Below are 25,776 nucleotides of genomic sequence, written 5' to 3' on the forward strand. Positions count from 1 at the left end.
TATTTTATTCATGTGTTTGATTTGTAATTTTAGGGTGAAGACTAAGTTGGCAATAGGGGACTATTTTTTAGTTTGGATATGTTTGATTTGTAAATGTCTTTGTGCATTTTATAATTTGAAATCAGAGTCTGTATCATGTATCTGTTTTTGCAATCTTTGATTTGTAATTTTAAATTATTAATATTTGATGTACATTAAAACTTTATGAATTCAAATTATTCAATTATAATAAATATAATTTTAATTCAAATAAAAAAAAAATTGGAAAAAAAATGGACCAAAGAGGAGTGTGACCGAATTGGGCCGAAAAATGCAACCCATAATTCATAATTGGGCCAAAAAATGCAGTCCAATATATAACCGGTTTAAAACCGGTTAACCGAACCGAATTTTCGGTTCGATTTATAACCGATTTTTAATCTAAACTGGACCGGTTTCAGTTCAATAATTTTTTTGAACCGAAATTCGGTTCGGTTTAAGAATCCGGTTAACCGGATTTTTCCACCCCTATATATATATACATGCATGTTCCCACCCAAGGTTTAGTGAACTAGCAAGTTTACACCCTAGTTTCATAAATTCCAGATTTTCATCGTTAAATTAATAAAAATCGTTTAATTAAACGGCTAAAGGGTATTTAGATCTTTTTATCCAAAATTTCTGACAACCCAACTCTTCCTACTCCACCACCATCATCAACACCAACACCATCCCTTTGCCGCAAAACCCACACCATCGCAAAACCCCAACTATGCGACTTTTCATCTTCCACAACTGTGCGACTTTCCGACCAGCCTTCGATGCCAACCTGCCGACACACCCTACCACCCAGTGGTGGATCTAGAATTTTTGCCAAGGGGGGGCCTCGGTGGCTTCACCATTGTTTGTTAAACTACTAGTAAAAACTTAAAAAAAAAACATCAAACCTAAAACAAAGAAAATAATACTATATCAAGAATATGAGAGAAAAAAAATGTAATAACACAATAATCCCTACTTGAATAAATCTATGAGAAATTTTTTTTTTTGAGTAAATGTGTTGAGTAAATCTTGAGTAAAACCTTCTTTTAATTTTAATTTTTGGCTTCCAAATATTATAATATAAATTTTCATGACATTAATTAGACCTAGCCTAAGTTAAAGTCAACCAAAACTTAAGTCAAGTCAATGTTACGTTGACTTTTAATATGAATTAATAATAATAAAAAAAAAATTTCCTTGATATAAATATAGTTAGTAACTCAAATTTTATTAATAATTTTGAGCAGTTAAACGGTGACGTTAGAAATATAAGAAAGTGGTGGGTGAAAGGTGAAAAATAATGTCCTTTAAAATATATTTAAAGTTTTGATTTAGGAAAGCAGGTTCATTCTTAGATACAAAACACAAAATAAACTCATAAGATCCATGTCTTTTTCTCTCAAATTAGAATTAAAAATCTTTAAAAAAAAAAAAAAAAAACATGATTCAATCCTAAAATAAACTAAATATATACCTAAAACTGATAAAAGAGAAAATGAAGTTAATTATGACACCTTGAATAGTGAAAGCTTCAATAATTTTAATTTTCAAAAGTTTTAAAAACGAATAGCATGATAAAAAGAATGAGAGAGTAAAAAATTTGAGGGATAAACTATAAAAAGCAGGTGGAGCCGTGAAGAAAAAGAGTAGAGAGAGATTTAAACTTTTAATATGATGTGGGCTTGAAATATATATATTAATAACAAGTTTTTTGTAGGCCTAGATATATGTATAATAATTCTCATTTTTTCAAAAAAAATTGAGATTGAGTTGGATATATATATTAATAGCAATTTTTGGTGGGTTAATATATTAGTAATTTTATTTTAAAATCCGAGTCCTACCTTCAAAGGGGCTGGATCCACCCCTGCTACCACCCACACCATACCTCTCCTCAACCACCCCAACACTACACGATAGTCACGCGTTCTGGGGACAGAGGTCACTGACTATGACCTTTTGTCAAACACGTTGTGTGCATGTTGGAAAATGTCGAAGGAGGGAGCCTTTTGGAGCGTCGACGATCGGGAAAAATCCAACAAGCCCTAAACACTTCTGAAGTAACCTCAATCGGATTCCAAACAACACAAAACTCCACCAAACAATTTTAAACCCCAATTATCATTTAACTCAACCAACCTTTCAATCAGCAGTGAAACGAGGGTGAACAAGGTCAAGAAATATGGGGGTTTTAAAGAGGGCAGCCTGGTGAGTTGAATGGCTACATAGGGGATGATTGGTGGAGAGGGCGATCGAAAAAGGTTGGGACGTTGCGACAAAAAACACAGAACACAAATGAGAATGGGTGGTTTGGAAAGGGTTGTGTTGGTGGTGGNGGATTCCAAACAACACAAAACTCCACCAAACAATTTTAAACCCTAATTATCATTTAACTCAACCAACCCTTCAATCAGCAGTGAAATGAGGGTGAACAAGGTCAAGAAATATGGGGTTTTTAAAGAGGACGGCCTGGTGAGTTGAGTGGCTTGGTGGAGAGGGCAATCGAAAAAGTTTGGGAAGTTGCGGCAAAAAACGCATAACCCAAATGAGAATGGGTGGTTTGGAAAGGGTTGTGTTGGTGGTGGTTTGGAATGGGATGGCACATGAGCAATTTAGTAATAACAGTGTCAAGAGTGAGAATCTAGAATAAACAAAACCGAAGGGTGGAAACTTGCCATTTCTCCAATCTCTGGGTGGGAACATGTGGTTTGCTCTCTCTCTCTCTCTCTCTCTTTATATATATATATATATATATATGAAACATTAAGGCTTCGTTTGGCTCACTCTTGGGAATACTATTATTAGTATTCCCAATAAAGTTAAACAGTAAAATTGCAAAAACTAACAATATTATTCAATTTTTTTTAAACACTCTAAATTTGTTAATTTAATTAAATACCCCTAAATTTTTTTTAGAAATTATAAAAAAACCCCAGCAACTCACATTTACCAGATTCCGGCCATCACCACCGGAAGATGGCCGAAATCTGGTATAACGGTGCACTACTGGCTCAATATGGCCGGTAGTGCGTCGATCTAACTTTTTTCAGCCAGATCCACGATGGATCTAACCGAAAAAGGTCAGATCTAAGGCCAAAGATCTGGCCATCATAGCCAGTCATCAACGACGGCCAACACATGGTCGTCGTTGACCGCCGACCAGATTTGGCCGTAGATCTGGTCAGAAAAGGCCATATCGACACACGACCGGCAAGATCCAGCCGATCATGCGCCAATACTACGACTCTGGCGGTGATGGCCGGCTGTCCATATTTAATGGGTGTGTTGGGGGTGTTTTTGTTAACTTTTAATGTTTTATTATAAGGGTGTTTAGTAAATAAACAAACATAGGAGATATTTTTATTAATTTCCAAATCCTATATTGTAATACCCACCTAATTCAACTTTTTTTAACTTTTTTCAAAAAACTTTTCTAAAAAGTGTAAAAAAGTAAACCAAACGAAACCTAATAAAAAACAAATAATACTACACTTACAAAAAAAAATTATATAAAATCATTCCTACCTACAGAGTGACATATCATATTATGATTGAAAAAATTAATATAATAAATCAATTTAATAAATACACATTAAATGATAATATTGTTTTAAAACCCAAACAGAAGGGTAACCCGTTTTGCTGCCCGAATCATGAGTCAACCGATCCAACCAATTGGACTGGTGACGACGTAAGCAATAATTTAATTTTTTTTAAATTATTATTAATCCCTTAAATTTTAGTATATTACAAAGAATTCCTCAAAAATTTTAAAATAATCCCTATAATTTTTATTTATTTTAAAAATACCCCCAAAAATTACCAATTGATCCACAAACTTTTGATATATCTCCAAAACACCCCTAAAAATAACAAATTAGTCTATAAATTTGAAATATTACAAATACCCCCCTAAATCCTAAACCAGACCGGAGAAGTTGCCAAGTCCCGATCGAACCGGTCTGACCGGCCAGTCCGATCCAAGTTTTAATACAAAGATGACAATACATAAGTAATATCATATCGAAATATAAATGACTTTATATAAATCTTTATAAGCGTAATATTACTTTTATAAAACAGCATAATTTTTTTTTCGAGAAAAAATATCAAGCATATATCCCCAAGGAAGATGAAGAAACTACTGGGTGTCTGAAATAAAACCAGACTTTTTTCCCCGAAAAACATCTAGCATATATCCTCAAGGAGGAACGAACTACTGATATAAAAACAGAAAAGAAAGGAAAAAGAAAGGACGCGAAGATGGAGCAAAGAATACTAAATTCAACATCAAGATAACCTAAATCCAAATCCCATAGCATAATTGGCTCTACAATTGAGCAGGTCAACAGTATCCAAAAAAGCTTTCATCTGTGTCAACCGTCTGGTTTCACTTGATTCATGTCAAAACAAACAAACACACAAAGCCTACATCAATCAATAAAATCTCAGTGCTAAGGCTTCCACTGCCACCCAAACTAACTTGGTTAGCTTCAACCAAATACAAAAAAGGCAGTGACTGCCAGGATCAAACTCATTTCAACTTCTCTACTATATCAGAAATCACTTTGTTCATGTCAAGTTCCTTCATTGGTATAAATGGTCGCTTCATGTCCTGCAAAAGAGGCAAAGCAGAAATCAGACAACTTATAACAATCCCAAGACATGCATTCATATTAGTTCAGAACAATAAACCAGCTACAAATTAAATACTCTTCATGTAAGTTTACCAGAAGACTAATGAACGTCTCTCCACCTTCCTCGCGTATTTCAAAGCAGCCCCGTCTTGGCTGTAGGAAGAAAGAATAAGAAATACCAAACCAAATCAACTTGATATAATATCAGTATAAAAACAAGAATACATATGAACATATTTCACAAAGTGAAGAATTAGAGAATTCCAAGGCAGAGTAAAGAGGGTGGTTGCTCCATAAATTTTGTGCCTTTTATATAAATCAAAGAACCACTGTGTCTTTGCCTCACCCACTAACAGCTTTGTCTTTCTATTTGCTTCTTTGTAATGGTAAAAAAAATCTAGAACCTATCACTAATTTACCACAATTAAAACCAAAAACTTTAAGGTACATAATCCGAAGCTCTCACAAACGTTACAGCAAAATCTCAAGGTTGAATGGGTTGCAATATGTTGTAGGCAAATGGTAATTACTGGTTTCCTTTCTCAATCAGTTCCTTCCTAGTGGACTGTGTTCACATTTGTGTTATAGAACAGGCTGAAATTCCTTTGGGCTTCTAACTTACAGCTTTGTTTCTCATGACAAAATGCTTCTTACCTCCCAACTTTTTGTAGCCCAACCTGTTTAGCCCTAATAGAAGCATAGAACTATCAAAATTTCCCCATTCAAAATTAAAACACAAACCTAAATGATATAACTATTATGACACTAGAGAGAAACCGGATTAGAAATACTGTCATAAAACTTCCTTACAACAAAAAGATCCAAATAAATAGTAATAAAGTAAAATATGCTGTTACCCAGCGGGGAATGTCACAGCAGAAAGCATATTCACATATGTAAATATAGAAGTCTCTGGTGCCCAGAACACAGTAAGTCAATAAACTAAGCACCAGTTTAGCATAGATGACACTAAAAATTAATATATCAGTTTCTACTCCCAGAAGATGAGAAATTAGTCAAAGGAGAGCAGGACAAAATATTGTCATGCCTTCTCAGTGCCCAAGCAGACAAAAGAAATAATGAAATGGACATAAAAAATCATTGAATTGCAGATCATCACCTCATGACATCTAATGGATTCAGTAAAAGAATGTATACCTTCTCAGGATTCAGTAGCACTGTGATCCCGGCGACATCTTTCTCCAAACCATCTTTCACCAGATTAGCTCTTGTCTTGAATGAAGAGCACTGTTTGCTAAAGTCAATCAAAAAATTAATCAGAAAAGTTATTGTACAATGGAAGAAAAAGTTGTTCTCCTCAGCATAGCAGGAGCATATTGCAAAATCTGAAGACAAACATTCTGGCACTGTTCCCACAAGTAGGTATCTTACATGTAAAGACGTGTATCTCATGGCACTAAAAACCCAAACCAAGCACAAAAATACACTATTAGAAAACACAACTTCTCTAACAAGTAGGCACTGAAAAAGTCCAAGGGCATTCAATAAATATGTGACACAAAACACCATCAATCTTTTAAAAAGTTTCATAAAGAATGTCAAATTTCAATCATTCTCTGCGGGGACCGGGCTGCCCTACCCTGACAGGACAATTTCCTTAACTCTCGGAAAAGTGCCATATTGTTGGCTTCAGGGTGTAAATTAGTTCTGTGACATGGAGCACGACAGATTAAATTCAGTGATGTTATACTCATACAACTTATTAGTTCAATCTTTTTATCGTCTTTCTCAACAATCAAAGATGGAAATGATATAACAGCAAGAAACTAACTGCAACTAAGTAATTTCTCAGCCTGCACCTAAACAAGAAATATAGCACTAAATTCATCAGCTTCCCCCATGTTTTCCTTCATATCGCACCAATTTCTCAACAAACAAAACGAAGCATCAAACACAAAGAAAATATTAAGTTTTGGATTGCTGTGAGTTCAAAACCCTAAAACCTAAAAAAAAATAACAAAAATATCCTCCAGAAAACCTTATAGAACAAGCATATTTTTTTTTTTTTTTTGAGAGACCTTTCTCTTTTGTCAAATGAGAACAAGAAACATGCCCTCAAAATCTCATTTGCGCTTCTTTTCCTCCAAATGAGTAATTACTTAAAGAAGAAAATAACAAAGACTGAATTTCACTTGTCCCATTTTCCCGCAACTACCACAGGAACCAAACATAAATATAAAACAAGTATGGAATCCTGGACCTGGTATTTGGCAAAACCTAAAAAAACAACACAAAACCTAATAAAACTACAACTTTCAAGAATTATATCATTTTCTTGGAAACAAAACAAAAAATTAAGACAAGAAATTGCTACAAAAATGGAAAGTTACCAGTGCTCAATCACAATAGTCCTCTTCTCCGACTCATCGCCACCAGCTTCTTCCCCCTCCGGTTTCTCTTTCTCAGAATCAGTCTCCTCCGCTTTCACTTCTTCCTTCTTCGGCTTCTTAGCTGGTTTCGCCTTCTTAGCCTTTTTTTTCGGCAACTCGGCCTTGGCCAACTCAGTAGCCGACTCGTTCAAGTCCAAGTTGGCTTGGCGAGTGGCTCTCCGAGTCATCCTCATCGATGTCGTTTGAGGCTTCGCCGCCGGTGCCTCTTCTCCTCCCACAGCTTTTCTCTTCCTCGGTGCCATTCAACTCCTCAAAAACAAATCACCTCCTCAAAGCACCAAACGGCAAACGAGAGTGACCCTTGGTTTCTTTTTGTGTCCACTTGTGGTACGTGACAGTTTGGCGACACAGATTATTTTTATTATATTTTATTGTGTTTTCCCGCGCTGCCAATCTATTGGCTGATTTTTGAACGGACGGTGTGGATGGATTTGATTTGCTGTGTTATTGATGATAAGAAGGTGAATCCTGGCCGTTGGCATGAATTTTGCCACGTCACAGATTGCCAGCTAGCGCTGGGATGTGGGACAGTCAAAGAGACCATAAAAGGATTTGCAGGATTTCTTGATGTAATGCTCTTTTTCTGTCCAAGTTATAAATGTCTGAGCTGAATTGGTGCGGAATGGACAGACACAAGATTTTCGGGAAATTTAAATAATAAAAAATATTACTTTAAAAAAATTAATTCTTAATTCTACATTCTAATATGTGACGTGGATTTATAATTACGCATTAATTTCCAAATCCCAGATCATACATTATCACTCTTAACTTTTAAGTTTGCAAAAATGCTCCTCACAATTTTGTTTTTTTACGACTTTTTTCCGCCCAAGGTTTGCCTTAATAACATTTTTAACCCAAAAAGTTTCAAAATACTACTTTTCCACCTAAAGTCTATATTCTGTTCACTACCTAAAATACACTTTCTGATTCGATGATCAATAGAGAGCTAACTTGATCTAAGACTGTTGGGGCCTATGAAGAAGAAGTGTCAGTGATTCTTTTAGTGGTAGTAGGTTGAATTTTAGTGGTTGGGATTGGTTAAAATCTGACTTGGGAATGGCAGTTACGCGTTTCACAAATTGTTCGATTGCTAATAATTGGAGAGATTGGCGAGAGTAAGGTTTGAGAAGTTTCGGTGAGTGATGATTGTGGAAGAGAATGATAATGGTGTGGATCGTAAAGATGTCAGAATCAGACAAATATTAGTTAGAATAAAAACTTTGGATGAAAAAGTGGTATTTTAAAATCTTTTTGATGAAAAAGTATCATTTAAGGCAAACCTTGGGTGGGAAAAAGTTGTTTGCTCCAATTTTGGAAGATAATGTCGGTCACCCTTGAGTAAGATTAACAAACCCGCTAGTAATATTTTTATCCATCAAATGTAACAGTATACAAGGGTAAAAAAGACATTATAAAAATAAGACTCATTGTTTTAATCAAATTATTGACCATTTTGATATAATTACATTTCTCGATAAAAAAACCAGTCAATTAACCAAAATCACTTAATCATTCATTTAAACGTTATTTTATTTATAATTAAATCTCTATAAATTAATCTTCATTAAATTAATAATCTAGTTTAAATAAAAAAATTTATTTCTCCTGACATGGGACCAATATGATAATTTAATAATTCTATAAATTTATAGAATAATACATTTTAAAAATAAAACATATTAGATATCACTTGATATATAAATTAATAATTTTCTTATATATCAAAATTATATATATACATGACTTAATTAGGAGGTTTTTGATATATTCCTTATATCATATTATGATATGAATTCTTGTAACCTCAATTCATATATCATTCTACTTCAACTAATTCTAACTTAACTTAAACTAGGACTCACTTGTAACACCCTAAATCAAATCCGGCCAACACTCCACAAGCACACACAATCCTAATGACAACTTAGAGCAACACTTTTTATCTATACTCAATCAACACAAACTCACTCTACTTGCAAACACAACACAAATGGGATCATAAACAAGGCAAATCAAACCTGGAAATGAGATGAAAGGTAATCAAAGGAAAAATAACTTACAAGAAAGATGACCAAGGATCATTCCAGCCTAAAGGAACTCTACCAGCTTGAAAGATCAATCTACCACCAAGTTTGACCGAACTTGGGTAAAGGAACTCAAGAGAAAACAATTCTCCAAGACAAACACTATTTATGCAATATTTAATGTCTCACTTCATATTAAGAATGAGTGGCATTTAAATAGGCTTTACAAAACATGAAAATTACCCTAACAAATATTATATAAATATTACAACAAAATCTTACACAAAGTATTAGGAGATAATTCTCCACCAAGCAAATACGTGTAATGCTATGGACAACCCTTCCTTAAATTAAGGATTCATGTCCCTAATGACAATTTTCTTGATTTTCCTTTATCAATTGAACCAAATAGCATCTACAACTTAGGCTTTAGACCAATGAAGCTTCTTCCCACTTGATCTTTACGGCTTGGGTTACAAAAAAAGAACTTATGCCACCTATTGGATAAGTTTGTAAGCTTCCTTGAGTGCTTGGGTTGAATGTTGTCTTTCTTGGGATCTTTGAATCTTCAATGAACACTCTTGTATGTTTAAAGAACATGATGGGCTTGGATTCTCATCATATTAATTATGAGTTATTCTCTATACTACACTAATTATACATAATATGTATATACATTAAATTAAATGTTTTGGAAAAAGAAAATAAAAATTGTCTATTTATTAATTTATAGTTTATACAACTAAAAAATATATCGATTAATTAATAAATTTTTATGATTCTAAAGATTTTAATTTATCGAAATTTAATTGCATTTAAATAAGAAAACCTCTATCTAGAGATGACATAATTAGTTTTCCAAAATTAAGGCAAAAATGATTTTACCGAACTTCAAAGGAGACAATCAAATTAACCATGCTAAATGTGTGTAATAGCTCATAAAATAAACCAGTTACTGTTAAACATGATAAAGTACGCCTAACAAAGTGCACTGACAGTAACACCAGAATATTTAACTTCTATAAATAAAGAAAAACAGAAAATGCACTCATTTATGTATATAAACCAAAATATTCTGTAATGAATTTTTTTAAGTACATAAACGAAAGTACGATCCCAAAAATATGAAGGCCAAATTTTGAAGAAAGCACGAGGAAGCAGCAATAAGAAACAAGCTGACAGCCTCCCATTTTCCCCAAGGCCCCAAGTCAAGTACTCGTAACTAAACAGGCCGATCTGCTTTTGTCAACAAACATCTAATCTACCGAGTGAAGTGGAACATATCCAGAAAGTGTATAAATTGGCTGCTTTACGTTCTAAATCTACACATGATAGCTGAAGGAGCAGGTGCCAAATGACAATAATCAGACCAAAAATTAAGTATGAAGAGCCAAAAATGGCTAAACTGTAGTGTAATTGGAGAAGAGGAACAGCAATCTATCAAGAGTTTCAGGATAGAACTTTCTTGCAAATAGGTAACAAGGTCGTTTCATTCCATTCCACAAGCAAGGTTGGACTGTCTTTTTCTTCTGCAGCAGTGGATGAATATAAATAAATAGGATTAAACATTTTTCTATGAAAATAATTTTAGCAGAATGAACTTTGTACCTTTCCAGTACTCGTAACATGTACGGTTTCATCAATGGACTGCAATCCATAACGAATTGTCATCCAATAGGGTAAGCATAAAACACAGCAAGGAAGAAAACAAAGATTGAGATATTTTAACGTACTGCAATGCTCTTAAGGAGCTCAAAAGTAACGTCTTGAGCCCGATATGCTTTTGGATGCCACTTTCCTTCAGACCAATCAACATGAGTCACTGACCAGTTTGAAATTCCGCTCGGATCAATCATCTGAAGAACACAAATAGTAGATGGAGTTGGCGACAAGGAAAATCAAGAGTTCAATGTAGTTTAACTTTCAAATAGATGAACAGTGATTGATGTACTGACATGAAATAGAGTTGGCAGGTAGTGTTCATCTGCATAGCAGTTTCGCCCATCCATATTTGGCTGAAGAAGTAAAAACAAAAAAATTAACAGCAAATAAAGGAAAATCATAAACACAGAAACCAAGAAAGCAGGGTTGCCCTCTTAATAACCACTACATGAAGTCACAACAAAGGTCCTCTTTTAACCAACTGAAATGTTCAGCTCATTTGTTGATAATATCTAAATCATTCCATAAATCCTTTTTAGTACAAAGGTGAACAAAAGGGAACAAAATCCAATCCACAGCAACTATAAGGATCTGAAAGCAAGAAGTACAAGTAGAAGCAGAAAGCAAACTTGATTGATCTACACAACAGCTTAGTATTTTACGAATCATATTCCTACATGTGCAAACACAGGGCCTCTAGCCATGCATAGATGACCCTCAGCACCCCATGAAAATATCATTTATTTCTTTACTGACACCATACACTAATTATGTTGAAGCAAATAAACAATACAGATTTAAGCCACAGTCGAATCACAAGAAACATAAGTATCTAGAAGATTCAAATAGAAATAGGTCAAGTAGTTTATTTTCTCTTTTTTGTTTGTACGTAAGCATACCAGAGGATTTGAAACCTACACACACAGATTCAAGACAAAAATTCTCAATGGATCAACAGCATATGCTACAAATACTGAAACGACAAAGCCAATGCTGATATTACCTTGCAGTAAAACTTGAATTTTCTGTAGAAAAGATTGTCTGCCATAATTACTATAGCATGCTGCCGTTTCATGGAAAACCACTGAAAAACAGACATGAATGAGCCTCAATGATATCTGTGAATGTAATTTCATTGTCTAAGCAGAAAATTGTCTAAGATAATTCTCAAAAGATGCAAAAAAGTAGCATATTTTATGTCTTCAGAAGAGATGAGCATATAAATAATTCTCTACTCTCCAGTATAGAAATTCAGGCCAGCCGTCCTCGCACATAAGTGCAAGGGTAAAAAGGCCAAAAAGAACTTTCAAACTTAAATACCCTGACATGGATTCCATATGGAAGTATGCCTTGATGAGAGAAGGTCAAACAAGTCTAAACCTGTTATTAAAGTAAGATAGCAATAAACGCATGGTATATAATCAATATGGTCATGCAGTTACGAACAGGCAATATATATAGGATATGGATTAGCCACATTAAACCACCATGTGAAATAAAATTGGTGATATATCCTGTATGGATAATGCCTAACATCAGAGGGCTTATATGAAAACCGTACATAAATTTCAATCCTTTGTAGGCTACAACTAAGATCCAAGTTTTTACATCAAACAGATGTTCATATGCTAAAAGAAATACCTGAGCACCCTTCCGGAAATCCTTCTTTTCAAGTTCAGGCAACATATGTTCTGAATACCTGCCACTGCCATGTGGACCAGGGTCCTCAAAACTGGAGATAGACAGAGAGTCAACCAGGAGACAAAAGTAATTTAAATGCCAACTTTATAGTAAATTTACTAAATCTGTGATACTAAATATGAAGCTAGCTAGGAAGAACTTTCTTAAGTTCAACAACATGTTAGAAAAAGGCTTCCTTTCGAAATACATAGCTGCTTACCAATCAATGTAGCTAACATTCGTATACATCAGGTAGTTATACACGTAGTCAAAGTTGTGCAGCGGTACACAACTGAAAGAAACAAATAAAGTTTAAAAGAATTAGACAAAATCACACCATATAACAAGAAGCACAGATTCACATACAAGAAATAACAAGAAAATATGTAAATCAATCACCTATCAGACAGCAAAACAAATTGCTGGTTATCAGCATCCAGAAGTGCATGTGCCAACAGTCTCTTCTCTGCATCAAGCATAGAAATTTTTCCCCAGGCTACCTGAAGGGAATATGCTCATCTTAATAATTATCCGCAGATCATAAAGGTCATCAGCAATGCCGACAATTAAAGACAACCTCCAAGCTTCTCAAGGATTCACATATCAAGTGAACAAATACATTATTATTTACAAATAAATCATCTATTCTTTCCACTTCTACAAAACAAATATACAAATATACCACCTGCACAAGAGTGATTTCAAACAGAACTCTCTCATGTCCTTTAACTTGTAGTCTTGACCACATGTTGATATCATATATATCATAAAAACAGACCATCAAGCTAAGGCTACATAATAGCAATTCTGCATTTAATTGAAATGTATGTTATAAGTCCCTCTGTGTACCTTCTCACTATGAATATCACGGCCAACAAAGTAACGGCTCACGTGCACAGGTTTCTGACTAGATGCATGTACATAAACAGAGAATCTGTCCTCATGCCCCTGTTGAAGAGCATAAATCACATCATTTTGTGTGCAAGGAAAAAAATATGTCAAAATAGCTACTGAAAGAGCTTTTGTTGAATTTGAGAAAGAAAAGAAGTAAACTTTATATTCTGCAAGCAAAAAATGAAAAGTACCCAATAGAGATCTAAACTACAACAAAATATTTTGCAAGTACCAAATCATTGCGTTTTATTGGTTTTAATAATAGATTAGGCAGTTCGTAATTTTTGTTATACTGAAAAAATGAACAAGCAACTGAATTTTAGAGGCAATATAAATTATTACGATAAGCATCACTCGATCGTCAATCTGTTCTTGAATCTTTTATCAGCCATAAAGTTCCATAACCTCACTTGAAAGAGAAACCACCAGATTCATCAAATTTCATTGAGGAGCAGTCTCTTGTGTACCCAAGGAATCAAGAATCTAATGATTATCTTGAACTTATCTCATAGCCACAAATTTTACTATCTCCCATGACCACAATGTGAAATTTTAATGATAAAGCATTAGCCACTTGATGTTCAAAGAAACTTCACATTTCCATTCACAACCTATCTCATCTTTGAAACAAAATCAATCAGTACGCCACATTCACAAGCTTCATAAATGTAACTAAGTATCAGGACTTCTGATCTGAATTGGCCGTTATATAAGAATAAGTTGCTATTCCAAGCATCAAATTGTTAGGAGGTCAAGATGGAAATCTTAACTACTGGTAAGACAGCTCAAACATTCTCTAAAAAGTAAGAAGTCCCAGCAAAAGCTATTATATTCAACCAAAAACACTATATCCAAGAAAAACAAAAGGCTAATTCGGCAACAAGCATATATTTAAAATCTTAATAAAAGAGAGTTTGTCATTTAATGCAAAGAAAAGAAACATAAAAACAAAGCCTTACTTGAAAGAACTTTTCCCACAGCTTCTCAAAAGGCAAAGTCCCAGGAGTCAAGAACAAGAAAGCAATTTTTGGGTTCTTGGACTGAACAGGAGGTTTCCTCAGAAGTTCATTAATTACAACCCAAGCTATATTCTCATGATCAGTGAGTTCCCTAGCAGGAGGAGACACAGGTAAATTGAGCATAGTACAATCCTTAGAAGAAAAGAAATAGCACGCCGCGAAGCTTCTTGACGGGAAAACAACATAGGCACCAATCAGAAAAAGAATAACCAACGAAACAAAGAAAATGATCCAAATTGGCCTCTTCAAATGCGCCCGTTGCTGTCGCGATCCAGACATGGCTAGAAGATCTCTTCTGGCCAGCTGCCATGCACCAGCTGTCTTCATTTATGATTATTAGCACCGCAATCATAACACATCTTTCAAGCTTACTACCAACTACACTATTATGAAATGCGAGAAGAAAGAACACTGTACCTCCACCAAGTTAAGAGCCACTGGTTTCTATCATCAACACGCAAGAATCTGAAACGTTTCAACGCATGAATAAATAAATCGCCGATTATATCAACAGAAACTTGAACTAAATACGAGCGTAATCCAAATTCATTATACAATCAAACTAAACTATCACTCGAATCCTAAAATAACTTTAAAATCAAATGATTACGAAACACGTAGTAGAACGTGATTGGCGATACATTTTCCAACAAATCAATCAACGGTCCTGATTCAGTAGAAGAGGAAATAGTACCTGTGATTAAACGAAGCAGACGATTACGTACGCGAATTCGCCAAGCGGAGATCAATAGTTTCAAGAAAGATGATGTAGCAAATTGAAATTAGAATCCGATTAGCGTAAAAATAGAGGATTAAAGGAGTACTATTATTGAACAAGGCCTTAGTCAATGACTTAATGCTCTCAAAGTGGAGTTGGATTCAATTTATAACACAGTTCAGCTTCTACCAAAGGTAATTTACGACCAGTATTAAAAAAGATTCTATATCTCTACACTATATTAAATTCAACTTAAAAAAATAAAAAATTATTATTGAATTAAAACTTAAAAATATTTATTTAAATTCAAAAAGAAAATAAGACAGAATATCCCAACCCGTAGTACTGTAGACAATTAGTTCGGTGTATTAAACTATTAATTAAACGTTCCGTATAATACTTTTCTACATTAATGTCAATATTTCTTTTCACATAATTACCCTCAATTTTGATAATGAATAATGGTGAGGACTTTAGTGCAATGAAATTAGGTGAGAAGGTAAGTGTGTAAAATTTGTTAACATTCATAGAACTGCTTAGGGGTAAAATAGCCAAAAAATAGAATTGATTATTCTGTTGAATTTTATTAGTAAATTAGTATTATTTAATATTAAAAAAATAATTATAATTAATAAATTTGGCAAACCAAATGCGACTCAGGACTAGGCTTTAAGCCCATACCTGCTTTGGACAAACACCAAGCCCAGTCAAAGGATAATGAAAAACAAAAATCTGCACACGTGGAAGAAAATAAACCGGTAGTCTAACACATGTGGGCCCTATTCTGATTTCAGCCGACGTGGCATCACTTAACCAATGGGGTGCTAATAATTCGCAAAATAATCCTCTGCGTATCTATCAACTTCTGCCTCAGCATCGCATTTGCTCCATCTCCATGGCGTGTTCTTTTTCTCCAGCACTGCCATCTTCTGTTTCTAAACCCAACATCTCAAAAGCTTCTGTTTCAAAACCCTCAAATTTGCCTTTAACTGTTTCAGTTCCATGTGAGAAACGTCAAAGCAAATCATTGAGAATCGTGAGAGCTGTTTCAATCTCAAACCCAGAAGTGAGAACTGGTCCTGATGATCTGGTTCAATCTATTCTCTCCAAGGTTCGATCCCTATCAGAAAAATTCATTTTATTTGCTTTTTTTTACTGTTATGATGAACTTCATTTGATTGGTTCTTGATATTTATCTTCACTGTCGGAAAATCTGAGTTGTAACTTTGAATCAGGTGATACAAACAGATAGAGGAGTTTCACTGACTAAAGAAGGACACAAAGAGGTTGCTGAAGTTGCTCAGGAATTGCAGAAATATTGTGTTAACGAACCAGTCAAATGCCCTCTTATATTTGGAGGTAAATTTTAGTTATTTATTTCTGAATTTAGAACTCAATGCATACTGAGTTAGATATTGTAATTAATTAGACTGCCTTATTTTAGCGAAGAGTTTGATCCAAGCTAGCTTAAACGATAAGACACTTTCCCTAGAAAGAAAATGCATTGCATGCCCAGAAAATTTAAGGCATACAATGAAAACAGATATGATGAACGAAATTAGGTGAAAAAAAAAAAAAGGCATTGTAATTAGAGAAGAATCCTACCAATGAATGGTTCCTATGAGACCATAGATGCGCTCTGTTAGCAGGAATTTTGAAATGTATATTCTTTATTTGAAATTACAGTCGTTGATTACATATGGATGATTTGGGGGTTAATAGATGAAATGTTTTTTCAGAGTGGGATGTGGTGTACTGTTCAAATCCAACATCTCCTGGGGGTGGCTACAGAAGTGCAGTGGGGCGCCTTTTCTTCAAAGCAAAGGAAATGGTTCAAGTTGTTGAAGCTCCTGACACTGTCAAAAACAGTGTCTCTTTCACTGTCTTGGGTTTCCTTGACGGAGAAGTCTCTTTGAAAGGTAGAGCCTGCAAATCATTTTTCTTTGAATGGTGAAACAAATTACTTATTGCCTTTTAGCAACTTCTATTGATGTATCTTCCTCATATGTACATTGACAGGAAAACTTTATGTCTTGGATGACAAATGGATTCAAGTTATTTTCGAACCGCCGGAACTCAAAGTTGGAGGATTGGAGTTCCGGTACGGTGGTGAGAGTGAGGTTAAGCTGCAGATCACATATATAGATGAGAAGATCAGGCTGGGATTAGGATCCAGAGGCTCTTTATTTGTATTCCAAAGACGCAAGTAGACAGTGTAAACAACTGTAGAGATTTTCTTTTGGTTCCGTGGCTTTTGTATTGACCATAATTTCATCCTAAATGCTTCTTTGCAAATTGCAATAACAATCAGCGTAATCTTTGCAAGAGTTTTGTTTTCCTTTCTGATGGCCTAGAACCATCGCTATATCCTACATCTGAATCACAACAAAACATGTTGAAATAATAATCAGTTTGGTTGAAATGGCAGATTCTACGAGTTATTAATTCTTATGGATCAGAAGCAGTATGAATGCCCCTTAATTTAGCCACCTCCATAAAGAAGTCAATTTATAATGGAATGATATATGAAGATAAACATGCAAATCCTGAATTAATGCATAAAATACATTAATATTGGACTTGAATGAGCACAAATGGCAGCGTTACATGAGGGATGGATCTAGCAGAAATTAGCCAGGGCCAACTTTAGGAATGTCATAATGCTCAGTTAAATTGGCGAGATATTGATTGAAGTCTTGAATCCGATCACGGTGTGATTTGTTGGCCAATTTAGATAACCTCTGGCGATCAATTTTCTCCCATTGTTGCAGATAACGCCTCTCAGCTGGTGTGAGATAATCATCCAACATACCAGAAGCCTCTTCTTTCCCACCATCATTATCACTTTGAGTTACATCACCACGAATATAATCTGTTGAAACCATCCTACTTCCACCTAACAACCTCCAAATGGAAGAAAAAAAAAAAAAAGCACAGATCAAAATTTTAGAATCATTGAAAACTGAAATAACAAATTCAAAGTAAAGTTTTGGCTACAAATATATGTATATGACCAACCTATTGACGGGTTGATCTTGTGCTTCTTTTTCTTCTTGAAAATGCCATCACCCTTAACATCAAGCGCCTTCCCCTTCAGCTTCAGCTTTCCTTTAACGACGTTCTCGTATGCCGACATCTTTCTCAGGGAGATTTGGGTTGAAGCTTTCTGATTCTGCTTTTAGTATTCATTATAGACTGTTATAACTTATACTATTGACGTGGTAGGCTCTAGAACCAAATTTCATTATCAACATTAAACGACACCGTTTCGCAATGGAAAATATGTAAATTTCCGTATTACCAAGTAAATAGGAGTAACTGATAATAAACGGATTACGAATGATGACAAACTCACTCTGTTCCTGCGCAATTGTTTGCGCCAAGAACTCCATTCCATCTCCAGGTCATTTCGCTCTACAGAAGTATTAAAAAATCAGTTTTAATCTTTTGCTTTGGTTTGTCTAATTTTTGAAATGTGATGAAATTTCTCAGGTAAAGGATGTAAATACACAGGCCAATCAGTGGTAAACTATCTTCCTCCATTGATTGTGTTTATGATTGAATTGTCTGGATGTTTATTGTTTGGTTTGATATTATTTTGAGCAGAGACCATTGCCCATTCGTATTTTAACGGTTGGGAAAAAGAGATCAGCTGGTGTGCAGTTATTAGTGGAGGAGTATGTTGGGAAGCTCAAACATTATTGTAGTGTTGATGATGTTCAAGTTCGACCCAATCCTAAAAACGCACGGTACTTCAAGTTACGCCTGCTTTTTTTTGTGCTTCTTTAATTCAAAATTTAAATTTTTTGAATTGTAGTGATGTGAGGGCTCAGGTTGAGGATGAGGATGCGGGGGTGGTGAACCTTATCAGCTCTGATGATTGGGTATGGTCTCCAACTTTGTTGTTTTATACTTCTAAAAGCTGTTGTGTTTTGGTAACAAGTTTTTTTTTTGTTCATGTAATTGTAGGTTGTGTTGTTGGATGAGAATGGAGTAAACATTGGGTCTGAACAGATGGCTGAGTTATTGGGGGATGCAGGGAATACAGTGAGGAACTGCTTCTTTTTTAATTGTTTTTGAAAAGTATTTAGTCTTCTATATATGAACGGATCGAATTCTTTATAAAATAGCATAAAAAACATAAAATCACGTCGCTCAGTTCACAAATTATATATGTACTTGCAGTTGTTAATTACTTTTTTATCATTCCAGAAATATTGTAAGAGATGCACCCTGGAATGGTTTGCATATTCGTTTCAGATTTCTTTTATTTACCATCTATCAGGTGGTGATAGTAGAGGACACCAAGTATTAGAATGGCAACAGAATAGTTTTTCAGTCTTTGGTTTGCTTGAGCTATTGAATTGAATTTGTACCCCCTGTTTTCTCTGGTAATGGTGTCTTGAGCTTGATGAACGTATAGAGTGTTCTTTGCTCTCCATCTTGTTTGTTGGCTTAATTTGAATGTGAATTAAAAATTTAAATGTTCTGTTTTTTTGAAGGGAGCTTCAAGGCTATCATTTTGCATTGGTGGACCTTATGGCCATGGACCAAAAATCAGAGAATGCGCTAACATCTCAATCAAGTTATCTTCGATGGTCTTAAATCATCAAATTGCATTACTTGTACTTGTGGAACAACTTTATAGGTGAGGAATATAATCCACAGTTTCATATTACCGAGTTTATACCCCTCGGTTTGGTGTTCTAGCGGTTAATAATAGAAAAGTTCTTGGGCTGCCAAGCACGTGTGCTCTATTCTGAAGCTTGCAAGAGGATCATCATATGAGAATTGCAAAAGTGCTGAAAGCCTCCTCCCAGAGTGCTGTCTGAACTTTGTTGTCTTTTATTAGCGAACCTAGTCGGTCAGATTGGAGTGAGAATAATCACAAGCAATAAATAAAGAGTTAGTTTTTCATGCTCAAATCCGTCTAGGCATTCTGATGCTTAAACTTTTAAGGGTGCATGAACTTCTCAGTGTGTTAGGGGGCCTCAGAAAAGCTTCCTCTCCAGGGTTGGGTCATTTGATATGTTGCTTTACTCATCTATCATTGTTGACTGAGAAGGGGGGACTAATTGTTGGAGTTTGATCATGTTATAATTGATCCTTCACATCCAATTGATGATAAATGTACTAACTTATCCACCACACTGCATGATTAAACTATCCATTTCTTATATCTGTTACCTTCAACAGCTATTTAAAACCTAAAGGCTTCGGCTCCATTTGTCAAATTTCATGGTGGATTTCACAAATGATGTTCACATATATTTGAAGTAGAGATGATTTTAAAGTATGAATTAATTGTCTATCAGCACAGAACTAGGTATGATTTACTTACATTATGCTCCTGATGTTCCGTGGACGTTAGCATTCTTCTCTGTTAAGGATTTTCAAGATTCCATTGATTCTTTATTTATTACTTTCGGTGCTTTTCTCTGAAAGGATGAAAGTTCACTAGTCGGAAAATTGATTTACTTCGTTATAGTGTATTTCTCTGACATTTTTGCCTTTTCTTTGGGTCATACTGTTAGGATCCCACATTGAAAGGGAAAAGGGTGGATATGTGGGTTATAAAGGCTTGGGCATCCTCCCTTGGCAAGCCGGTTTTCCTAGGAGAGTTCTATCCAAGCCCATGAAAGACTTATGGTCCAGCCCAAAATTGTTGAGTTATTGGAGTGAGTTACTATCAATTGGTATCAGAGCATGATCCTGCGCCTATGTGGCAGACTGACCCGTGGCAGGTTGACCTTGGACCCGGGATGCTACCCCGAGAAAGGGCATGGAGGCCCGAGGGAAAGGGGATCCGCATAGTCACCCAAGGGGTAAAGAGGCCGGCGGGGGTAAAAAGGCCGACGTGGACGTTGGTTGCGGAAGCGTGGTGAAATGTTAGGATCCCACATTGAAAGGGAAAAGGGTGGATATGTGAGTTATAAAGGCTTGGGCACTCTCCCTTAACAAGTCGGCTTTCCAAGGAGAGTTTTACCCAAGCCCATGAAAGACTTATGGTCCAGCCCAAAATTGTTGAGTTACTGGAGTGGGTTCCTATCACATACTTTATGTAATGTATAGATCACCATGTTTATAGCAAACATTTAAATTATGATATAGTTCTGTTATAGGTGATTGTAACAGACTTGGAGATTTTGACCCTAAAATGATATCTTATTCTCTTGATTGGATATTACTACCAGCAATTTGCATTTGAAATGTTGATAATTTTTGCTCTTGTACTACGTATTCAACAAATGTATAATGCATGTTTTACACTTTAAATTACAGGTCATGGACTATTCTGAAAGGTCAAAAATACCATCATTAGGTATTTTACTCATGAAATAAGTATCATATTTCCTTCTGTACACTTATTGTAAGAATTTTAACACATTGGTATTCGTTGGATGAGTGTTTCTTGTCTGTCAGGTTATCATGATTGTTAGACGAAGCATTCTCAAGTTGAGTTTAGCAGATTGCTGAAAGACTGAATAGAGTTGGTGCTGAGAGGCGTTCATCATCTGTTCAGTTTGACACCATGGTGCTCCTGCTACATATTGAATGTTACGTGCCGCATAGATAATGGCTTTTGCATGTTATGCGGCTTCACATGTTCTAAAAGTTCTGATAAAATCAATGTATTGAGATTAGGTGTTCAGTCATAGCTCTGGATATTCACAGTGTCTTCACTTTTGCATCTTCATTGGCAAATTCAGAGGAAACTGACAAGATTAGAAGGCAATGTATAGTTGTATCGTACACATTATATGATAACATTATTCGCTTTTTTTTTTTTGTTTTTTTTTTTTTTTTTTTTTTTTTTTTTTGTTTTTTTTTTGGTGGGGTGGGTTGGAACCGTGAAGGGTTGGTTGTTTTGATTTAACAAATTTGAAATTTATGAGTAGAACAGGAGAGCAAAAAGAACAAAGTAACCAGATGAAAATCCATTGAGCCAAACCAAATCTTGTGGCTATATTCGTACAAATCCCCCATGGAACCAGCAATAGGCCAGGAAAGTGCCACGTCATAAACAATGTCTTCATGTCCACGTGTCAACTTCCCAACTGCTAATACTTGTCTCTGTAATATCCAAAGACATGACCATGGCACACCTACGTAATTCCCTCTCTTACCTCTCCCTGAAAGAACTCACGAGCCCTTCAAAACACACGCTAATTCTATTCCCATTTCGCTCCCAAATCACGAGTTCCACTTCAAGAAATTCGAACCCGGATCAGCTTTGTCTACACAAAATGGTTCACCAGGTTCCTGGACTGGACTCCAAAGAAACGAGCAGCATTGTCGAACAAATCTTTGACAAGTACACTTCGAAGAATGTGAAGAGGAACGGTAAAGGGATCGCCATCGTTTGGTTTAGAAACGATTTGAGAGTTTTGGACAATGAAGCTTTGTACAAAGCTTGGATTTCTTCTGAAATGGTTTTGCCTGTTTACTGTGTTGATCCTCGTCTTTTCAACGCTACCTACAACTTTGGTTTCCCAAAAACAGGAGGTATCGGTATCACATTTTATATTCAACGACATGTGAGATGTAATCGGTTGTTTTATTTTGAGAATTCTATGTTTATGTTTATGTTTATGTATTTTCAGCATCGAGAGCGCAATTTCTGATGGAATGCTTGGCTGACTTGAGAAAGAATTTGATGAATCGTGGCCTGAATTTACTCATTCAACATGGGGAACCTGAGGAAATCATCCCTTCCCTTGCTAAATCTTTTGGAGCTCACACAGTTGAGTAAATGTTTCCACATTTATTTGTTAAATGATCAAATGAATGTTTAATTATTATGTTATTCAACCGTTTGAATGTGGGGATGTTCAATTCTGTCAAGTCAGGTGTATGCACAAAAGGAAACCTGTAGTGAGGAGCTAAATGTAGAAAGATTGGTCAGAAAAGGTTTGCAGCAAGTGGTGTTATCAGTTCAATCTAAAGACAGTTCTAGGATCTGCCCTAAACTACAATTAATTTGGGGTACTACATTGTACCACCTAGATGACATCCCATTTTCTCCCAGTACGATCCCAGATGTGTACACTCAATTTCGCAAGGCAAGTTTTTCTTGTTTCCGATGATATCATCTTCTGGATAAAACAGAGTTAGCTGCTTGATTTCTATTTAATGGATGTTTTGATGAAACCAATACTTTCAGGCTGTTGAAGCTAAGTGTACAGTTCGAGGCTGCATTAGAGTTCCAACATCTCTAGGACCAGCCCCCAGCGTTGGTGACTGGGGATGTGTTCCTTCAACTGAACAGCTTGGACTTCAATCACAGAAGGCGAGTTTATATGTAATATAGTTAATGAATTTACATTAAGAATTATGGTTTTATGAAAATCAAGATTGATTTTAGTCCATGGATACAGGTTTCCAGAGGAATGAAGTTCATGGGGGGTGAAAGTGCTGCAGTCGGGAGAGTACATGAGTATTTCTGGAAGAAGGCAAGATTGAACTCTCATCATTTTCCCACTTATGCTCGTTCAATAATGCAATTACTAATCTGTATTTGAACTTTTCAACATGCATATATGAATGCAATTAGTACATTTTTATGAATGTTTGACAATAAAAACTATTAAGTAGTCTATTTAGTATCAGAAACCATCATCAATTGCATGACTTGTTTTCTATCATGAATCTCTTGAATTATTAGAGTAAAGATATATGATAGTAACAATAAATGTGACCTCTGATATTGATTCCTACATACATTTACAGGATCTCCTTAGGGTTTATAAAGAGACTAGAAATGGGATGTTAGGACCTGATTACTCAACAAAGTTCTCTCCATGGCTTGCTTCAGGAAGCCTTTCTCCCCGTTACATATACGAAGAGGTTGAATAATCGAATTGACATCATTATTGCAGTTTATTTTCCAGAGCAAACAATGATACTAATCTTGAGCACTTATTCCATGTAATTTATTCAGGTAAAGAGATATGAAAGGGAAAGGCATGCAAATGATTCCACTTACTGGTATGTGTCTCTCTGACTCACAAAAATGCTTACAAACACAAATTTATACATAAAAGAATGCCCAACTTCTCTTCTTTTTTCCTATTTTGAACTTATTTTGTAAGAATTCTTTGGACATTAGCAGTTTCGTCAAACCAACGGGGCAAATTTGTGTTGGAAGAAATTTAGAATCATAGAATTTACCAATGAGAACCATGCTGTTATTTATTAATACTCTTTTTCCTGAATTTATGCTTTCAGGGTTTTGTTTGAACTGATATGGAGGGACTACTTCAGGTTTATCTCAGTCAAATATGGAAATTCTATTTTTCATTTAGGTAAAGAGTGTAACAAGTTTTAACTCTATTATTATTGATTCGTATTAAGTAACTAAACAGCAAAACTGTTTTCGAAAGCACCTATATAAATTTTTATCATATATGAAATTAGTTTCAAACTACTGTCAAAGTGCATTCTCCCAGCTATTCTTTTACATGTTTTGTGACTTACTTTGTGTAGGCGGCCCCAGAAAATTGGAGTATAAATGGAGCCAAGACCAGAAATTATTTGAATCCTGGAGAGATGGCTGTACAGGGTATGTTGTCTAATCCAACTAGTAATCTTCCATTTCGAAAATGTATATCTTGTTGACATCAAAATTTCTACAAATTTACCACCGTATTATCTTTTCGCATTTCTGTTTCCATTAATACTAGTCTTAAACTCCAAAAATTTACAGGTACCCTCTCATCGATGCCAATATGAAGGAACTATCAGCTACTGGGTTCATGTCAAACAGAGGACGACAGGTAATAAACAAGCCATAACTTGATGTTTACTTCCATATTTTGTTTCCGGAGAAATGTAACTCTTTGTTGCGTTGCAACCATTTTTGTTATTGTTTTTTCTGCAATCTTTAAGTTTCTAGAGTGACAATGTTTGTTCAGATAGTGTGTTCCTTTCTTGTGCGGGATATGGGGATTGACTGGCGTATGGGAGCTGAATGGTTTGAGACATTGCTACTGGATTACGACCCATGTTCCAATTATGGAAATTGGACCTATGGAGCTGGTGAACCATCTTTCTAATATCTGCTTTACTTATAATGAAATATTCTACGACAGGATCTTTGAGCTAACAACTGATTTTCTATTCTTTGAAGGGGTTGGAAATGACCCAAGAGAAGATCGTTATTTCAGCATCCCTAAGCAAGTAAGGAGTTTTCACTTTAACTAATCTTTTTCTCTGTTTAGAAACAACCCCATAAAAGAGCTTGGAATAGAGTTTTATAAAATAAACATGTTCATTCGTGTTAATTTTTTAGGCACAAACATATGACCCGGAAGGTGAGTATGTGGCATACTGGTTGCCAGAGCTACAAGCACTTCCAAAAGAGAAGAGAAATTTCCCTGGAAAATCATATATTGAGCAAGTTGTACCTCTCAAACATGGGAAAATGAACAGCCAAACAAGTCAAAACACACCCTTAACTGGGAGAAGAAACAATTTTAGAGTAAACAGGCGATGATAGGCTATAAGTTTTTTTTTTTTTTTTAAGTCCAATAATTTAACAAGGTATCAATCAAGTGTTTGTATTTTTCTCTCTTTTACATATATATTGAGACTTTTGAAGAAGCGGGCAGGGCACACTCATTCAAACGCTTCAACCACCCAACTGTTGTTTCATTTTGGGAAATGCAAAAACTTTACCTGATTTAAGCAGACTGCAGAATACTAATC

The 25,776-nt window shown here is 35.3% G+C and overlaps 6 protein-coding genes across 14 annotated transcripts; 3 read left to right on the top strand and 3 right to left on the bottom strand.

Moving 5' to 3' along the window:
- Window positions 1–4,311: 4,311 nt before the first annotated feature.
- On the bottom strand, window positions 4,312–7,396 carry LOC116134896 (selenoprotein H-like). Its single transcript, XM_031420582.1, has 4 exons — window positions 7,010–7,396; window positions 5,817–5,913; window positions 4,752–4,811; window positions 4,312–4,636 (listed from the first exon to the last, which is right to left on the bottom strand). Exons 1-4 carry the CDS (start codon window positions 7,309–7,311, stop codon window positions 4,556–4,558), a joined length of 540 nt encoding a protein of 179 aa, XP_031276442.1. The 5' UTR covers window positions 7,312–7,396; the 3' UTR covers window positions 4,312–4,555.
- Window positions 7,397–10,094: 2,698 nt separating this feature from the next.
- LOC116134968 (glycosyltransferase BC10-like) lies at window positions 10,095–15,183 on the bottom strand. Of its 4 annotated transcripts, none has more exons than XM_031420646.1 (12): window positions 15,046–15,183; window positions 14,769–14,816; window positions 14,292–14,668; window positions 13,288–13,386; window positions 12,838–12,938; window positions 12,659–12,730; window positions 12,400–12,490; window positions 11,762–11,842; window positions 11,052–11,111; window positions 10,830–10,952; window positions 10,705–10,743; window positions 10,123–10,625 (listed from the first exon to the last, which is right to left on the bottom strand). In XM_031420646.1, the coding sequence occupies exons 3-12, from the start codon at window positions 14,628–14,630 to the stop codon at window positions 10,497–10,499; spliced, it is 1,134 nt and encodes a 377-aa protein (XP_031276506.1). In that variant the 5' UTR covers window positions 14,631–14,668; window positions 14,769–14,816; window positions 15,046–15,183; the 3' UTR covers window positions 10,123–10,496. The 4 variants fall into 4 exon arrangements, with proteins under 4 accessions (XP_031276505.1, XP_031276506.1, XP_031276507.1 ...); XM_031420647.1 differs by having other exon boundaries at window positions 14,292–14,672; XM_031420644.1 differs by lacking the exons at window positions 14,769–14,816; window positions 15,046–15,183 and having other exon boundaries at window positions 14,292–14,762.
- Window positions 15,184–15,923: 740 nt separating this feature from the next.
- Window positions 15,924–17,394, top strand: LOC116134884 (probable plastid-lipid-associated protein 8, chloroplastic). The gene is made up of 4 exons (XM_031420564.1): window positions 15,924–16,180; window positions 16,305–16,428; window positions 16,809–16,988; window positions 17,089–17,394. Exons 1-4 carry the CDS (start codon window positions 15,965–15,967, stop codon window positions 17,277–17,279), a joined length of 711 nt encoding a protein of 236 aa, XP_031276424.1. The 5' UTR covers window positions 15,924–15,964; the 3' UTR covers window positions 17,280–17,394.
- Window positions 17,395–17,497: 103 nt separating this feature from the next.
- LOC116134885 (protein FAM32A-like) lies at window positions 17,498–18,225 on the bottom strand. The gene is made up of 2 exons (XM_031420565.1): window positions 18,088–18,225; window positions 17,498–17,965 (listed from the first exon to the last, which is right to left on the bottom strand). The coding sequence occupies exons 1-2, from the start codon at window positions 18,203–18,205 to the stop codon at window positions 17,700–17,702; spliced, it is 384 nt and encodes a 127-aa protein (XP_031276425.1). The 5' UTR covers window positions 18,206–18,225; the 3' UTR covers window positions 17,498–17,699.
- A 95-nt stretch (window positions 18,226–18,320) lies between these two features.
- LOC116134886 (putative RNA methyltransferase At5g10620) lies at window positions 18,321–21,859 on the top strand. Of its 3 annotated transcripts, none has more exons than XM_031420567.1 (8): window positions 18,321–18,472; window positions 18,562–18,593; window positions 18,676–18,818; window positions 18,887–18,953; window positions 19,039–19,116; window positions 19,572–19,717; window positions 21,352–21,391; window positions 21,476–21,859. In XM_031420567.1, the coding sequence occupies exons 1-7, from the start codon at window positions 18,409–18,411 to the stop codon at window positions 21,389–21,391; spliced, it is 570 nt and encodes a 189-aa protein (XP_031276427.1). In that variant the 5' UTR covers window positions 18,321–18,408; the 3' UTR covers window positions 21,476–21,859. The 3 variants fall into 3 exon arrangements, with proteins under 3 accessions (XP_031276427.1, XP_031276426.1, XP_031276428.1); XM_031420566.1 differs by having other exon boundaries at window positions 21,493–21,859; XM_031420568.1 differs by lacking the exons at window positions 21,352–21,391; window positions 21,476–21,859 and adding an exon at window positions 20,604–20,663.
- Window positions 21,860–21,916: 57 nt separating this feature from the next.
- LOC116134879 (cryptochrome DASH, chloroplastic/mitochondrial) lies at window positions 21,917–25,696 on the top strand. 4 transcript variants are annotated; one of them, XM_031420556.1, is made up of 13 exons: window positions 21,917–22,575; window positions 22,674–22,813; window positions 22,920–23,132; window positions 23,225–23,359; window positions 23,448–23,522; window positions 23,800–23,916; window positions 24,011–24,057; window positions 24,298–24,374; window positions 24,556–24,631; window positions 24,776–24,845; window positions 24,984–25,107; window positions 25,199–25,248; window positions 25,361–25,696. In XM_031420556.1, exons 1-13 carry the CDS (start codon window positions 22,161–22,163, stop codon window positions 25,562–25,564), a joined length of 1,743 nt encoding a protein of 580 aa, XP_031276416.1. In that variant the 5' UTR covers window positions 21,917–22,160; the 3' UTR covers window positions 25,565–25,696. The 4 variants fall into 4 exon arrangements, 3 of the variants coding, with proteins under 3 accessions (XP_031276416.1, XP_031276417.1, XP_031276418.1); XM_031420557.1 differs by having other exon boundaries at window positions 23,234–23,359; XR_004128821.1 differs by lacking the exon at window positions 25,361–25,696 and having other exon boundaries at window positions 24,965–25,107; window positions 25,199–25,249.
- Window positions 25,697–25,776: the final 80 nt, after the last annotated feature.

Source organism: Pistacia vera, unplaced genomic scaffold (genome assembly GCF_008641045.1).
Source record: "Pistacia vera cultivar Batoury unplaced genomic scaffold, PisVer_v2 Contig292, whole genome shotgun sequence".
NCBI classification, from domain to species: Eukaryota; Viridiplantae; Streptophyta; class Magnoliopsida; order Sapindales; family Anacardiaceae; genus Pistacia; species Pistacia vera.